This window comes from Mus musculus, chromosome 13 (genome assembly GCF_000001635.26).
Source record: "Mus musculus strain C57BL/6J chromosome 13, GRCm38.p6 C57BL/6J".
Classification (NCBI taxonomy): Eukaryota; Metazoa; Chordata; class Mammalia; order Rodentia; family Muridae; genus Mus; species Mus musculus.
Window position 1 is genome coordinate 60,667,212 of NC_000079.6, and position 17,963 is coordinate 60,685,174.

Consider the following 17,963-nt stretch of genomic DNA (forward strand, 5'->3'; position numbering starts at 1 on the left):
CTCCTTCTTCTTCCACTACCCCTGCCCTGGCGGGGACTGGAAGTCCAGCCCTGTCATCTCCTCTGCCCAGTGATTGGCTGATCAGCTTTTTATCCACCCACCAGAGCTAATTGGGGAGCAGTGTTTACACAACGCTGAGACAGGAGATTCTTAGAAGAAGCACTACAATGCCATGTCGGAATTGCAACAAGATATGAGGGCCCCGAAATCAGTATTTGAATGATACACGGATAGTCGTCACACAGGGCACAATAACATTATGCCAACAGCCTTGCTTTTAGACCACTGAGCAAAACCAGCTCTCCAAGCATCTGTGGTCTGACCAAAGCCAGGCAACTGTGCTCATCCATCTCAGCATACTTGTTGGTGGCCTAGAACTGGCACTCTGCCTCATCATGATGCAAATGGTAGTTTCAGGGAGGTGTGCTTTCCACAGAGTCATTTGCTTATACAACCTAGGAGGTGATGAGGAGATGGAAGGGTCTGGTCTGGGGTGGGTGGGCTGTGTGACTCTGAAAGGCCAGTGTGTGTTCGGAGGTGGACAGCACACCTGGAGCTGCACTGCTGGAAGGCTCAGACATCTAGCTGGAGGAGATGATTCCAATTGCACTCGCCACTTTAGGTCTGTGTCCAGAAATGTAAGAAGCGATGGAAAGTGCTAGGGTTCCTTTGTGTCCCAAGCTCTCTGGTTCTAACCCTGACTGACTTGTAGACCATGTGAATGAGGCTTTGAAGGTGTCCTTAGAGATGTTTTCATTCCCAGAAGCTTGGTGGCTTGCTTTGAGTTGCTTGTCAGGGACAGTGCAGAGTGACAGTGGATTACATAAAACCAGAGTTTATCCATCTGTCAGGTAGGAGTCCACAGTGGCAGCTGTGGGAAGTCAAGGACTCGGGCACTTCCTGTGACATTCTGCCACCTAAGCATAGGACTTTGATGTTATTGTCAGTATGGCTGTTGATTTCCTGAACCATCCCTGCGGGAGTCATACTCTGGGCTCTTTCCAGTAGAGGTTCCTGCTTAATCCTGTTGTCCAGAAAATAGTCACATGGGCACAAGGTAGGTGGCGAAATGTAGCGCTCACCCCAGCAAGCAATGAACGGTAGGTCAGTGACTGTGGGCAAAGTAAAAGAGATCAGATGCGGGGTGAACACTTACTTCTGCCTCACTAGGATCTTCAGGACATTCAAACCTTACTGGCCCTTAATGTGGAGGTAATGGTTGCATTTGGCCCAGACAGTCCCGAAGCAGCTTCCTGATAGCCGCAGGAATTGAGGCCAAGTGTCACTACCATCTCAGCATTAAGACTCAGATACATTTTTAGAGTCCCCTCTCTAAATTGCTTCATATACTGCCTAGGAAACACTTAGGGTGTCTGTGAAGGTGCATATTCATAAGTGCTCTGGCAATTAACACTCCACCCACCCCCTCTTTCTTCTCCTCCCCCCTCCCCCTTGTCTTCCTCCTCTCCCTTCCCTTCCCCTCCCTCCCTCTCTCTCATCTTCCCCCCACTCCCTCCTCTTCTCCATCTCCTCATGCCTTCTCTCTGGCCTAACAGCAAACACGATATTTTCACTTTAGAAGACAGTGTACCCTGAGAGGAATAAAAATAATTTTCTTCCAACCTGATGGTGCCAAACTCATAACAGAACAACCCGACCCGGCATTGAGAAGTTGTCTAGCATGCACAACAGTTCAGGGCATAGCAGAAGCCTAGATCCAGTGTACCAGTGGGAACAGGACAGACCCAGCCTTGCCCCCTGAGGGAGGTCTAGAATACCTTAAGTCTTGAATCCAAAGCGGCCACATCTCACAGGTCTTAGGAGTGTTTTTGGTCATTCAGCGTTTTGCTTTCTCTTGACGCAGCTGTGCTCAGTAATTGGGTGTCCCGTTTTTAGTGCAGTCTCACCATTAGCATTCTGCATGTTCCAAACTTCATTGGGTTTTGATGGGCCCATTCTTCATACACCCACCCGTTCCCCAACAAACACACAGGCAGAATCTATGAATCTACATTAAAATTTGTGTTAAAGGCGGGCTGAGAGCAAGTGTCTACCTGTACTGAATGTATTGTTACTAATAAGAATTAAAGGTCTGGAGATGGCTCAGCTAGTCAAAGTGCTTGCCGGGTAAGCCTGACTACATGAATTCCACTTGGGTATAGTGACAAGCCTGGTAACTTCTCGGGCGCCATCTCTCAATAGCTGCAATCTTGACAAGTCACCATGTTCCTCGATATCCCAGGTTTTAGTTTCTTGAGGTACAAACAGAGGTGCCTCCCATGTGCTATTGGGAGAACTGGCCTGTGCTTCAGGGTCTGTGTGGGACAGATCCAGCCTGCATGGTCTCAGTGACACACATTTCATTTGTACATGCATGTGTGTGTCTGTGGATGTCTTGGTGTGTGAGTACGTGTGTGTGTCTATGTGTACATGTGTGTGTATGTGTGTGTCTTTATGTGTGTGTGCATATGTGTGTATGTATATGTGTGTACATGTATGTGCATGTGTGTATGAGTGTGTATGTGTGTACATGTATGTGCATGCGTGTGTGTGTGTGTGTGTGCATGTGTGTGTGTCTTTATGTATGCATGCATGTGTGTGTCTGTGTGTATGTGTATGTATGTGCATATATGTGCATGTGTGTGTGTGAGTTGTCATTCCAGTTGATGTCTAGGAGTTCCGGAATGAAATGATAGAACGTAGCAGTTGGATTTGTATATCAATCTTGTGTGGAACTCGTGGCCAAAGAGGCAGCCCTGAGGAATTGTGTATGTATGACTCTGCATGTGTGTCATCCTCAGCACTTGATGGCAGCACCGACTCTCAGGACCTGTCTCAGACATGTAGATGGAGGCCCAGCCATTGGTGCTTTAACCAGATGTGCAGAGGACCTGAATGTGCAGTATTAGCATCTGAGAGCTGGCACCAACCTCAGACCTCATTGGATCTCATATTTCCTTGTGGACCCCCTGCCCCCCTTCTGACTCAGTGATTCTGGACTTCAGCTCAGGCTGAGACTTTAAGTAAGACTCTGCTCTGTGGAGCTGGGGAGGTAGGATAGCTCAGCAGGTAGAGTGCTTGCTGTGCAAACCCTGAGGACCTATTCAGGCATGTTGCTTGTGTTTATAATACCAGAGCCTTGGCATAGGAGACAGGTGAATCCTTGGGTCTGCTGGCCAGCCCATCTCACCTAATGTACAGATTCCAGTCCAATGGAAGAGCCTGCCTCAAAAAAAAAAAAAAAAAAAAAAAAACAAAACAACAACAACAACAAAAAAACAAGGAAAACGGCAGCTGGAGAAAGCCATTCAGGGTTGACCTCTGGCTGCCACATGTATGTTCCCCCTCCCCCACAAAGACTGGTTTCACTTTAAGAATTTCTGCTTTCTCTCTTCCCTTTCTCCTTCCACTTTCTCTCCTTCATTTACCCTCTGGCGCAGAGATGGGAACTGAGGGAAGAATTCTTCAGTAACAGGAACTCTGGGGAGATAACAGGATCAGCTGAGGAGTTCCCCACAGGCACGGGGACGTGGCACCTCATCACTTCATTTCCTGTAACCTACAGCATGGCAACAGTTTAAAAAAATAGGAAGCATGGCAAGAGGGAGTAGGAAAGAGGAAGTAGGCATCTGACCTCTGACCCCCACAGAGCACATTCCAGGCTGGCGTTTGCTGTATTAGCTGCCAGTCGTCTGCCTTGTGGAAAATACAAAAGTCATATCTATACAGCCGCATGTCTTTTTTTCCGATCAGAAATTATACAGCGACGGTTTTGGTTTGGAAGCTGGCGTCAGGTCACTCTGTGTGGGTCTCTTGTGATCAGATCAGCCCTTGGCCCTGATCACACCATTCTTGTGAAAAGATCTCAGTGCCCCTGCTTAGCTCCTTAAGATAGATTCCTAGAAGCTGATTCCCTGAGCCAGAAGTTACACTTTAAAGGCTCTGGAAGGAAAAGAGTTTATGTTGTTTCCACAAGTGTCTGCCAGTGTGTTCTCACGCCCAGGGTGAGAGAGGCCACAGGGTCGTGTCCTTTGCCAGACACTGTTGTCTTAAAAACCAAAGCCCAGACCCAAACTGTCACCTTGTCTAACAGTCCACAGGTCAGTTTGAGCCCACAGGCTTTGAGCCCTCATTCCCCCAGCTCCTTCTCTGAGGATGTGACTACAGAGCTCCGCAGGCAGCAGCTTAATCTTCCTGCTACTCCTTTTGAGGAGCCGCGTTCAGCTTCCAGCATCAGACAGCTGTGGTTCGGTGTTCCATTTTATTTTGAGATTTGGGACCATCTGGAATTCTCGGCTTGGGCTCCTTTCAGCTCAGATCCACCGTCTCTAGGCTTTTCCTTTTTATCTTTATGCTGCTGTGATTTGTTGTCGTTTTGTTGGTTTTGTTTTTCGTTGCTGTTGTTTTCTCAGACGGGGTCTATCTATGTAGCCTAGGCTGTCTTAGAGCTCACTGTGTAGTCTAGGCTGGCCTCCAGTGTGTGTTTTAATCTACGCTTGCTCAGTACATCAATGTAGACCCCCGTGGCATTTAGGACAGTGCCCTCAAGGGGTACTTGGGAAGTTCTCTGGGCTCTTGTAGCAAACAGCATTGCCTTCAGATTATCCTAGCTTACCAAGACATAGGTAACCTGTTAATGAGGAGGCCATGCCGCACACCTCCCTCATCCCGACTCAGACTCACGTGCATTCTCCATTGCACCCTGAAGGGAAGTCTTTAGGGTCCCAGACTGAAACATCAGGAAATCTATTTTCTTGGCTTTCTTGGCAAGTAGTATGTGACTGAAGAACTGAGTGAGTTAAAAATCACTCAAGGTAAATGTGCTTTACTCAGGTAGAGAGAGGACAGGCCACTATTACCTTTACCATCCTCAGGCTGCCTCAGCTCGTCACAGTGGGAAGGTCATACCGGTTAGTAGCTATGGGCTGGGGACCTTTGTAGAGAAACCTGGGCTAGGAGAAAGTTCACGGTAAGAACCCATCCTGTTCTGCTGAAGATGCCTTTGCGTCCTGCCTGCCCTACTGTTGGATGGATAGACAGCCTCCTGCTATCTAGAATTCATGCCAAAGCTTGAAGTATCTGTGGTTCAGTGAGGAGAGTAGAGGCCTCTGATGGTGAATTCCATGAACATGTAGTTTTCTCTTTGGATCCATGAGAGGACTCTTTCCCGGAAGCCATTTCCCACTTCCCTGTAGAGCTAAAATGAGCCAGTGCTCAGTGACATTCCTTAGTCGTACGTACATACGGCCTACGCACATCCTCCTGCATACTTGAGTTCGCCTTTGGTTGATATCTAATCTAGTGTAAATAATTCCTGTACGGTGTGGACAAGCAGCTGTTGCCTGGTCAGCACTGGTTACAGCCCCACCTGAATATCTTTTCTATGCTGGATTGTACCTCTGCACACAGATCCTCCAGATAAGTAGGTGGTCGAGCAGCTCAGGATTGGTGAGGATAGGAAGACAGATTTAGACAGTCTAGGGTCAAGACCATCCGACTTCCTGTTCAACCTGGGACATCAACAAAGATGTCTTGCAGGAATGAACACACAGGCTATGATCATCTTGAACTCTCCAAGGTATATTTTGTTTTATCCATCTACCCATTCCCTCCCTCCGTGCATCCGTTCATCCAGCCACCACCCACCAATATTCGAGTAAAAATGTGTTAAGTAGTGCCACCCAGCCTACTTAAAGTCTACAAGCAACTGCTCAGAGGGTGTGGCTTGTAAGGAACAGCAGTGACGACGTAGTCACATGTCACTGTGGCCTCACCAGAAGCCGTTGTCACAACAAGATAGGACAGAAACCGTACAAGAGAGTCTGACAACGATGAGGTACATCTACGCAAAGGTCATGGGGTGTCGGGGAGGGAGTTGAGGAGAGCTGAGCAGAGGAACTCCTTACCCCTGGCCCAGCCAGAGACCTTCCCAGTCTGATCTTCCAGACTGTTCCTTTTAGTTCCTAATTTTGAAAATAGGGAACCAGGGAGGGCAGTGGTTGGTCAGTTCATTTTGGGGATGTGGTGAACAGGATGGCGCCTCTGATGTTGTTTTCCTCTTTAACGTCTGGAATCTATGACAGAAGGCTTTATATGGAAAGGGACTTCACAGTGTGACACAGGGTGGTGGCATGGGCTGGATGCTGAGTGCAGAAGCAGTCTTGGCGTTCTGTCTTCCTAAGTGTAGTTTTGCCCCTTTGATCCTTTGCCTCACTCAGCACTAACTTGGGAAGTAGAATCCCCAGGTTAGGCACACAGAGAGTTTGTTTGTCCTGTCCTTGGTCTTCTTATCTCTGAAGGAGCTTCCTGTATAAACCACTAATGTTATGGTTTGAAGCCAGCTTTGACTACACAGTGAGTTCCAGGACAGCCAGGCTGGCCTCAAATTCACAAGACCCACCTGCCTCTGCCTCCTGAATGCAGGGATTAAAGACATCCACCACCATCACTCGCCTGGCAAGTTTAATTTGTAATGGTGCAGGCAACTGAGGAGTAGTAGCAAGAAATATATTATTCATCTAGGCACTGGCTGCCATCAAACCACTAAAAAAGTAAAGGTGAAACACAAACTAGGGTAGAAAGGGTCACCTGGGTCTCTGAGGTGTGTGACTACAAGACCAAATGACACAGGAAAATAGTGAGTACTCCAAACCAAACTGGCGGAGAGACTCTGTCTAAAATATCCACCCCTTAAAATACAGTGGCCATGGGCTGGAGAGATGGCTCAGTGGTTAAGAGCACTGACTGCTGCTCTTCCAGAGGTCCTGAGTTCAATTCCCAGCTACCACATGGTGGCTTACAACCATCTTTAGTGGGGATCTGATGCCCTCTTTTGGTGTGTCTGAAGACAGCGACAGTGTACTCACATACATGAAATGAATAAATCTTTAAAAAACAAAACAAAACAGTGTGCCACGAGGTTTTTCACTCGCCTGGCCGGCTCTTTGTGATATGCATCCCTTTGGTGTCACGAGGCTTCTCAGAAGAAGACATATCCCTTGAATCAGACAGAGGTTAAGGGCTAAGCTTCCCAATAGGTTCTCTGAGGTTTTAGGGGGAGGCAGTGCTGTGGTGTGGTTCTGGAAAGTACCATGTGAGGCTGGATGGATCTGAGCATGGGACTGGTACTTCTGTACATGTCCCCTGCTCAGCTGGGTGTCCACTTTACTGCAAATACAGATTACATGGACCTCTGTGGATCCCTAACCTCCCCTCTCAGCTATAGGCAGCAGGAAGAATTGAACTCATGACCCAGTTAGGTAACAGCCAGGGAACTTAGCCAGCTTGGGTTGCTTCTTTCTGCTAAGTTTCAGTCTCCCTATCGACTTTCAAAGTCATCTTCCCAAGCTCCTGCTGATTGCCTCGACTGTTTACTGTGGCCTGCAGAAACCTCTGGCCCTCAGAGTGGCAGTTGCTGTGCTTGGTTCCTCCTGCCTGTCAGAGAGGAGAAGCTGAGATGGCCATTGGTGGTGGCTGGCTGGGGGTTACTTGCTATCAGCTCTGAGTGCACCACAGACAAGTAAACTAGTTTTCAGGCAGATGTCAGATCAGGGCCACAATGGCTGTGAGTCTTTATTTCCTTCTCCCCCCCCCCCCCTTTAGTTAATTTTACAAAGAGCAATATCTAGAAACAGTAATGTGTTTTTATGTATGCCTTCATGGCACATTAGCAGAAAATCGGTTCCCGTGGCTGTGGGTTTGGAGGACCCTATTCCTCCTTTGAGCTTGGAAATCTTGTGTTCCTGTGTAGTTCTGACCAGTTGGAATTTGACTCCTCCTCCTCCTCCTCCTCTCTCCCCAACTCCCTGTGGGCCCTGCGAAAGATAATCTGTTCTGGGTCAAAAGCGACGTGCTCACATGACCAGCCCACATAACAGTTAGCTGTGGAACTTACCTGACTAAACTGGCTTGGAAATGTGGAGAAACTTCACTGACCTGCCACGAACAAGTTAGCCATTCATCTTGAGCCCCGGCACCTGGCAGAGATCACGTGCCCTGCTCCCGGGTCCTGTGCAGCTTTAAACATGATTTGTTCTCGTTTCCTTTTGTTTGATGTTCTCATTTTCGTTTGAGATTCTTGGGCTTGAAATAATAAGAGATTTTCAACGGAGTGGGACCTCAAATAGAGAGTTGGGCACTAAAACAAACAACCCACTAACCTTAAAAATAACAATAGAAAACTCAGAAGGGCTTTAAGGCTACAAGGTTTAAAGGGTTCAACCTTCTGTTTTTAACAAAGGTTTATGTGGTGTGTTGCTAGAATGCTGGCCTGTACCAGGAGGGGCCAGCTCCTGTCTGAAGAACAAAATGGAAGGGTTGCTGGTCCTGGCAGCTTTTGAGATTGTATCAAATGATTTAAAGCCAAGAGGGTCATAGGTGGGGCCGAGAGAGGTCACAGGTGGAATGTTAAAAGGTTAGGTATTCCAGAAAAGGTCTTTAGCAAGCATCGTCCTGTGACTGGACACGTAGTCTGTTGGATGGAGGAAATGGACAGTGTTGACAGCACTCTCAGCTCTTCAGTGAGCAAGCCCCCAGGAGGAGATCAGGAGTGCTGGCCGTATCAGGCAGACTCCTAGTTTAGTTGCTTTTGTTTTATTTCTCCATGGCTCTTCCATTTCTCCTTCCTGCTGCCTCACCTTGTCAGCTGCCCCTACCTCTAGTCAGGACTTTATGTCCAAAGTGACTCTGAGCTGCCGGATGCTCAGCACTGCGGCTGTAAACATAGTGATGGGAGCCTGCTGCCCTTCCTGCAAATGTAGTTGATCCCTGTGAACTTTAGAACATTCTCTCTCTAGGTCAGCTGTGTAGACTTGGGCTGTGTGGAAATGGTGTATGCCCTTTCCTTTCTGCATGTGGTTGGAGAGAAGAGAAGAAGCAGTGGAAAGAAGAGGAGAGACTTTTGTGAGGTTACTGTTTTCAGTGAGGAGAGGGCGGAGAAGTGTGTTATTGTATGGATTTCCCTTTTCTGCGAAGTTTTAGAGAATTGGTCGCTCATCCTAGCGAAGCTGACAGTGTTCATTGAATGACTACATAATGACAGCAGTTCAGAGGGATCATGGCAGGGGCCCTGGATGTTCCACAGAAAGCTGGACACAGTATTAGCAGTCATGCAGGCTCACTGAGTGCCAGTGTGCTGGACACAGCATTAGCGGTCTCTGTGTGTGCTCTCACTGCAGAGTTCGGTGAGCGCCATACCTCAGGTCTGTTCATTTTTATGACTCTGACAAGCAAGAGGAAAATGGCAGTTTAAGAAAAATGATGCATGGGGTTGGGAGATGGCTCAGTCAGTGAAGGACCTGAATTATATCACTAGAACCTACATCAAATACCTGGGTATGGCAATGTGTGCTTGTTAGCTCAGCAGTGGGGAGGCAGAGACAGCTAACCCTAACCCTAACCCTAACCCTAACCCTAACCCTAACCCTAACCCTAACCCTAACCTTAACCCTAACCCTAACCCTAACCCTGCGACTTGGTGACCAGCCAGCTTAGCCTACTTGGTGAGTTCTAGGCCATGGAGAGACCCATGTGTGGCAGTTTGAATAAGAATAGCTCCCATAGACTCAGATAGATATGGCCCTGTTGAAGGAAGTGTGACACTGGGGGTAGGCTTTGAGGTTTCAAAAGCCCATGCCAACCCAGTCTCTCTTCCTTGCTCTTGGCCTGTGGGTCAGGGTGTCGTTCTCCGCTATTGCTCCTGCACCCTGAGTGCTGCAGTGTTCCCAACATGCTCCCCACCCACTGTCACGATAATGAACTAAACTTCTGAAACTGCGAGCAAGCCCACAGTTACACATTTTCCTTTGTAAGAGTTGCTTCGGCCCTGCGGTGGTGGCGCACGCCTTTAATCCCAGCACTTGGGAGGCAGAGTCAGAGGCAGAGGCAGAGGCAGGTGGATTTCTGAGTTCGAGGCCAGCCTGGTCTACAGAGCAAGTTCCAGGACATCCAGGGCTACACAGAAACCCTATCTCAAAAAACCAACCAACCAAACAAAACAAAACAAACAAAAAAAGAATTGCTTCGGTCACAGCGCATCTTCACAGCAGTAGAACAAAGACCAAGAAACCATGTTTCAAAAGGAAAAAGAAAATAGTGGATGGTAACTGAAGTTATTCTGTAGCCTGCACACATACGTGCACACACAGAGGCATGCACACTTGCATACGTGTTCACCCACATAAATATGAACAAGCATATACACACAAGAAGTGTGACACGGGGAGAGAGGACACGCTTTCCTGTGCTGTAAAACCTGTGTGTAGAGATAATCCCACCTTTGATTCTCACGACTGCTCCAGGGGTCAGAATACTTGCTTCCTCTTCCTTGACCACCTCAGAAACTTGCTCACACCTGCTTCCACACTGAAGCTGGACACCTATGGATTGCCTTGTAGACTGCTGTGTGTGAACCGTTGTCCTCTCTTTTAGAGCCTTACGCTAGCGTGCAGGAACCAGTGTTGATCTCAACAGGAGTTCATGGAGAAGGTTGTATGGAGACTTGGCCCAGGCCTCCAGGCATACAAATGCTTCTTGCAGTGTGCCTGATATGAGTTGACTTCTATAGGAAAGGTGGCAGAATATATTTATAAAGGAAACCGTCTTAGTGCCATACAGGGCTTGAAAAAGTTAACTCTCTGTCCCCTCCCAGCCCCCCGACACCACATTGGTTTTCTGTTTTGTCATAGTCACTCTTCTGCTTTCATGCCATGCATATAACACATACTTTCATGCAGGCCCTCACCTCCTCCCTACCTCACACATTTAGACTTTACACGTGAGAGAGAGCATAAAATGTTTGACTTTCTGAGCCTGTCTTATTTTGCTTAGCATGATCTCTAGTTTCATTTTCCTGCCCGTGACCCAATTTTCCATTTTTTTAAAAAATATAGCTGAATACAACTCCTCTGTATGTATGCACCCCATTTCTTTCTCCGTTTACCTGTTGATGAGTGTCGAGGCTGGTACTGTGATTTGGCTGCTGTGATGATTGCAGTTGAGAATGTGGCTGCGCGAGTGTCTCTGTGGTATAATGTGGCATGATGACTTATGCATTCCTTGAGAGATGTCCCCAGGACTGACATAGAAGCTTTTTAAAAAAAATTATGCGGTGTTGCTGTGTGTGTGTTTGTGAGTCTGTTTGTGTATATGTGCATGTGTGTGCATGCATGCCTGTGTGCCATGTCAACGTGTGGAGGTCGGAGGAGAACTGGCAGGAATCATCCCGACTTCCGTCCTGTGCATACGGTGGATCAAGCTCAGGTTGCAGGTTTTGCACCAAGTGCCCTTCTCTGCTGCGGCCTCTTGCTGGAATAGTCGTTTTTTAAGGAGCCTCCATCCTGATTTTCAATGTAGCCTCCCAGGCGTACACTCCCACCAGCAATGAATCAGGGTTCCTTTTTGCCCACATCTTCATTAGCATTTGTGGCCACTTGTTTTTGGTGATAGCCGTTCTGACTGGGATGAGATGGAATCTTAATGTCGTTTTCATTTGACAGCCAGGGAAGGGTGTTGAACACATGCTCAAGTCTTTCTCGGACACTGGTATTTATACTTTCGGGAGCGGTCTGTTTAGCTCATTTGCCCATTTGTTGATTGTTTGATCTGTTTTATATTTTAGTTTTTAATTTCTGAGTTTGTTATACTCTAGATGATTGTCCCCTGTCATTTTTATAACTGGTGAAGATTCTCTCCCATCCTGTAAACTGTCTCTTCTGTTCCCTTCGTTGATTTTCATACATTTGAAGGAACGTTATCCTGGGTGCACAGCCTGGCCCTCCCAGACCCTCCCAGTTCCCATCTGGTGATTAGGGTGCTGAATTAGCTGTGGTTTACATCCCTCCTACCTCAGAAGGATCTCGTCTACTTCCCATCTATAAATACTGTGCTGTGTCCCAGTTTTATATTATAGCTATAAAATTAGCTTCAGGCTGTGTTGCTGTACACAACAGCCGCTCCTTGTTTGTAGCCACTGAGTGCTTGTACTGGGCTGTGCTGTGAGTGCTAAGTGTGCAACAGAGGGACGGGGGTGGGGGTGGAGAATGCAGGGCATGACGGTGCATGAGGTTGAGGCAGATGGGTCTCTGTGAGCTTAGCTTACCTAAGCACGACATTAATGAGACCCTGTCTAGAAAAATAAATAAATAAAAATAGAAAGAAATCTCATCGTGTCTAAATGTGTGAGTGATGGTATTTTACTGGAATAAAATGTGTTATTGAAGTTAGTCTGGCCTGTATTCTTTTGCTTTACTGAAGCGGGGACTACAGAATTTTAAACTGCACAGACCGTCTGCGCTTGTGGCTTATTGTGTATTTCTGTCAGGCAGCTCTGTCCTGAAGCCATTGCATTTATAGATGTTTGTCTTAAAACTTAAGTGTGTGTGTGTGTGTGTCCCGGTGACGAAGGCGGCATAGCTGTCCTCCATTTTCCTACAATGATATGGAGACAATATGGTTAGGCAAGTTTTCTAAGTAGATAACTGACACTACTGGGGCGTTGTATAGGTCAGTGTAGATACTGGATTAGCTTCACAGTAAGAGGGATGTTTCAGGGGTTTTGTTGTGTGAGATTTAACTGCATGTGTTTAAGGGAGTCAGAACGTGAATAAGTGCGGATTTCAATTCCATTTTATCCAGATGTCACTGACTGTTTTGAGTCAGTGAGATAGTGGCTGCACATCCTATCATCCATCCATCCATCCACCTCTCTATATATCTGTCTATGCATGAATGTATGTATGTATGTATGTAATCTATCTATTCTAGCTGTCTGTCTATCTATCTATCCATCTACTTATCTCTATATATCCATCTATCAGTGCATGCATGCATCCATCCATGTATGCATATTTATATGTGTATATATCTGTGTGCTGTCTATGTATGTATGTATCAATCCATGTATGCATGTATGTTTGTTTGTATTTATGTATCTGCTTGTCTGCTGTCTCTCTCTCTTTCTCTCTCTCTCTCTCTCTCTCTCTCTCTCTCTCTCTCTCTCTCAGACAAGGCCACTCGAGGCCCAGGATGATCTTGAACGCCACACCCTCCTACCTCCACTACTCTGAAGGGCTAAAATGACCACTGAGCTCTGTGTACACACTGCTGTGGTTGGTGTATACTAGGCAAGCACTCTGCACACTGACCTTCATCCCAGCACTGACGTCCAACATTCTAAATATGATTCCAGTGCCCCTGATACATGGCTTTCTGCTGTCTCTGTGCCTGTTTCCTTTTAATAGTCTAAGGCGGTAATGATGGTGATAAAAAATAATAAAAACTAATAATCCTACCCAATTATTGTTCTCTTTAGTGGCTGGGCCTGTCAATCAGACATCAACACTAAGTTGGGTTTGGGATTCCACGGCCCAAGACTGAACTGCCCACTCTGCCAGCACTAGAGTTTACTGAGGTGAAAGCTGAGGTTCCTGCTTCTGTGTTTCGGGTTTTTCATCCATGGTACAGCTGGAAACGTTCTCCTTTACCGGAAGTACAAAGTTTGGGAGTTCTTGTACTGCTCATAGCTCTGCAAGTCACTACATTCAGCACAGTGGCTTAAACGTGAGCTCCTAAGCAAGAAGGCTTCTCTGACACAGCCTGCAGAATTTCCTAACAAGGATGGAAAGAAAGCTAGGCCCTCCTCTGTCTCCTTGGCTTGGTTAAGTCTTGCTTCTGATGCCTGGTTTTCTAACTTGAGATATTCTCAGCAGAACAGTATTTGGATTTTTCCAGTACATAATAAATGTTGTTCCTGAATGATTACCTCACAGCAGGTGGTTACATCACCATTACCTCACAGCAGGTGGTTACATCACCATTACCTCACAGCAGGTGGTTACATCACCATTACCTCACAGCAGGTGGTTACATCACTATTACCTCACAGCAAGTGATTACATCACCATTACCTCACAGCAGGTGGTTACATCACCATTACCTCACAGCAAGTGATTATATCACCATTACCTCACAGGAGGTGGTTACATCACCATTACCTCACAGGAGGTGGTTACATCACCATTACCTCACAGCAGGTGGTTACATCACCATTACCTCACAGCAGGTGGTTACATCACCATTACCTCACAGCAGGTGGTTACATCACCATTACCTCACAGCAGGTGGTTACATCACCATTACCTCACAGCAGGTGGTTACATCACCATTACCTCACAGCAGGTGGTTACATCACCATTACCTCACAGGAGGTGGTTACATCACCATTACCTCACAGCAGGTGATTACATCACCATTACCTCACAGCAGGTGATTACATCACCATTACCTCACAGCAGATGGTTACATCACCATTACCTCACAGCAGGTGGTTACATCACTATTACCTCACAGCAAGTGATTACATCACCATTACCTCACAGCAGGTGGTTACATCACCATTACCTCACAGCAGGTGGTTACATCACCATTACCTCACAGCAAGTGATTACATCACCATTACCTCACAGCAGGTGGTTACATCACCATTACCCCACAGCAAGTGATTACATCACCATTACCTCACAGCAGGTGGTTACATCACCATTACCTCACAGGAGGTGGTTACATCACCATTACCTCACAGGAGGTGATTACATCACCATTACCTCACAGCAGGTGGTTACATCACCATTACCTCACAGCAGGTGGTTACATCACCATTACCTCACAGCAGGTGATTACATCACCATTACCTCACAGCAGGTGATTACATCACCATTACCTCACAGCAGGTGGTTACATCACCATTACCTCACAGCAGGTGGTTACATCACCATTACCTCACAGCAGGTGGTTACATCACCATTACCTCACAGCAGGTGGTTACATCACCATTACCCCACAGCAAGTGATTACATCACCATTACCTCACAGCAGGTGGTTACATCACCATTACCTCACAGCAGGTGGTTACATCACCATTACCTCACAGCAGGTGTTTGAGAAGTGGAGCCTTTTCTCTGCTCTTTGACAGCAGAGTGCAGCAATAGTAAGGAGGTGAGAACAGCCCCAGGTTGCACCCTACTGTTTTCAAGGTCTTTGTGTAGGTGATGCCAGGACCCCTCCCAACCTTTACAAGGGTCACCACCCTGTGCAGGCCTAGGACATTAGGGCCTTTGGTTTCTAGAAGTGTTATAGCTTTTGCATAGGCCTGGGAAGCTGGGACTTCTGGCGACTGCCAATAGCTGGTATTACAGCTTCCCCGTGGGCTTAGGTATTAGGAGTGCTCAGCTGTTGATAGTGACCAGTGTTACAGCTCCTGGGCACAGCGTCTTGTCCCTCAAAACTTAGTTTTTTGAGACTGTCCCAGTAGCCAGACCCTGCAGTTTCTGTCCACCAGATCTTTACAGATGTTTTTCGTTCCCAGCCTCAGCTGTCTGTGTTCTGCTCCTGCTGTAACTGCTTTAATCAGCTGTCAGTCAGGTACCAACTTCACCGCTGAGCAGCTTGGTCTGCCAGCTGCTCACCTGCTGCTCACCTGCTTCCCTGTCGCCTATACCTCTGCCGATGCCTGCCCTTTTCTCTGTTTAATCAGTTTAGCCAACACTACTCGAGTAGGGAAAAAAAAAAGGACTACTCAGGACCAGTCTTTTATTGGACTTGATGCTGCAACACCAGGGGAGGCAGCCCACTCATCACAGAATCTAGGGAAGGTGCTTGGGCCAATCAAAGCACAGCTCGCATGCAAATGAAGGCTTGTTTTTGCACCAATCACAGCCTTGCCTCTAGTTTTTGTCACAGTTCCCTCTACTGGGATATGGGGGAAGTGTTCCCTCTCAGGTCTAGGTGGAAATGGCTGCAGGTTCATCCAGGCCTGTGTTAGCAAAATGTGTGATATAAACTGAAACGGGCTAGGCTGAGCCCGTGTCTTCTGAAGATGAACAATGAGCTGGGATTGTTGTGCAGTTTTCTTAGACACTGCAGAGAGTTCAGAATGGCTTTTGCTGGCAAAAGAGCAGTCTAGCTGGCTATTATTTGATGCACGGTCATTTTGTTTGTGGTCACGAGGGCAGCAAGGGAGATTGCAACAGCTAACAGCTAGGGCCTCAGATTGACTCATTCGTTTGCAGTAAGAACTTAATGATTTATCACGAATACTTAGAATGATTTTGATAGATTTTGACTGAGGTCAGTTCCTTGCTAAGACTCCAGGGGGAGGAGAGCATCCTTCTCTGCCACAGTTTGTCACGGTGACAGGAAGCAGGCTAACAGGCATCTCGTGTATGCCAATCCCTATTAGGTTGTCCGTTGCTACAAAACCCGAGCCATTTCCATTTGGCCTGTGGTGGCTCCTGTATCTGAACACTTAGTTCTCGGTTGATGACGTTGTTCGGGGAGGTTATGAACTTTTAGGAGGTGAACTCTTGCTGGAGGAAGTACATCCCTGGGTGTGGGCTTGAGACTGCATAGCTCCATCTCTCTGCTGGTTTACCCTTCTGCTTCCTGGTTGCTCTGAAGATGTGGTCTCTCAGCTTCCTGCTCTCTGGAACTGTAAGCCAAAACAAACTCTTTGTAAGTTGCTTTTGGTCATGGTGTTTTATCATGGCAACCAAAAAGGAATTCATACAGGGCCTGATCGTGGTCCTTGGAAGCTGCGGTAGATTCTTTACAGGCCCCGCCACAGTTGGTCACCCCAAGTCTCCCAGATGTCCTATGTCCCAGCGTCACTCTAGGAAGGTCACTGGGCTTGCCCAGCCTCCCCATTTTAGAGGTTGTCACAAACTTAATACACACTCATTGCTTTTGTTTTTCTCTACTGTTTAGCTTAAGATGTTTGTGCTTGTGGACACCCAGTTCCTCAGAGTAGGAATATTGTCAAAGCATCCGGTCTCCTGGCTGCGGAATTTACAGTTACCTCAGGGCTCTCACCATTAGCCTCGTGTGTTTAGGGATCAGATCGCTGGGGTGAGGTCGTCCTCCTGGCAGGCTTCCAGAGAGTTCTGCTTGCAAGGAGCCAGTGCCCAGGCTTTCAGGGAGCTCCGGTTTCTCTTTCAGTGATCTTCTTTCACATTTATCAGAGTGGCTCTCACTTCAGTAACTCCAGCAGGGACTCTGAGTGCCAGGCTTGCCTCGTGTGGCCTGAAGTGACCTGCTCAGCTCCTCCCTGCCTCTTACTGTCCGTCCCACCTGACTCACAGACCTGTAGACATCACAGGAAAGGACCTGGCCAGGAGCTCTGGAAAGGATTTGTACTGGCCATGCAGACAGCCAGTCAGCTCCTGCAGACCTGAGCCTGTGACCCCAGTGCCCAGAGCAGGTCAACAGAGCAGAGGCTTTGCATGTGGGTGCCTGAGTCTGCAGAGTTGCATTGACTCAAACATGGCTGACACACGCTGGCCGTGCGGCTAGTGCTGGCAGCCATGCAAGGCTGGGTGTACTTGAGTGTCTTCAAGTTACCCCTGCCTAGACTCTTTCCCACCCTGCACCTGACCTTTTCAGGGCATGATGAAACTAGTAGTTCTCTGTGGCACTCTCTGTCCCAAGCCCAGCTGTAAGAAGAGCACACAGGCAAACTCTTTCTACCTAAAAGAGAGGGAACAATGAAAATTGACGCCTTTGTTAGATCTGCCCACGGTTTCCAGAATAGAGCAGCATACACAGTAGGGGTTCCCATGATTTCTGTAAGCCATCCTCCCTTGTGTGTTGTGTGTGTATCTGTCCGTCTGTCTGTCCGTCCGTCCCTATGCTTGTGTGCCAGAGGAGGATGTCACATGCCCTGTGCCTTAGTCCCCTGAGACAGGATCACTCTCTGCCCTAGTCCCCTGAGGCAGGATCTATGACTGAATCTGGAACTCACTGTTTTTCCAGTAGGCTAGCTGCCCAGAAAGCCTCTATGAACAACTCCCCCACCAACCTGTTCAAACGCTGGGGTTACAGGCACCTGCAGCCACGCTAATGCTGCCTTTTCTGTGAGTGCTGAGAATCTGAGCTCAGGCCCTCGCGCTTGCACAGTGGTCTCACCGCCAAGC

General features: G+C 47.6%; 1 protein-coding gene across 8 annotated transcripts in view; it reads left to right on the top strand.

The window, feature by feature from the left end:
• Nucleotides 1–17,963, top strand: part of Dapk1 (death associated protein kinase 1) — a 161,469-nt gene that overhangs the window by 65,489 nt on the left and 78,017 nt on the right. Inside the window, exon 1 of one of the 8 annotated variants that reach the window (XM_017315598.2) lies at nucleotides 5,773–5,836. The exons of 5 other annotated variants lie outside the window; for them this stretch is intronic. In XM_017315598.2, coding sequence (XP_017171087.1) covers nucleotides 5,832–5,836 — 5 coding nt within the window. In that variant the 5' untranslated portion in view covers nucleotides 5,773–5,831. Of the gene's footprint in view, nucleotides 1–5,772; nucleotides 5,837–17,963 lie in introns of those variants that run through there. 2 more of the 8 variants (XM_006517371.4, XM_030247401.1) reach the window with 2 other exon arrangements.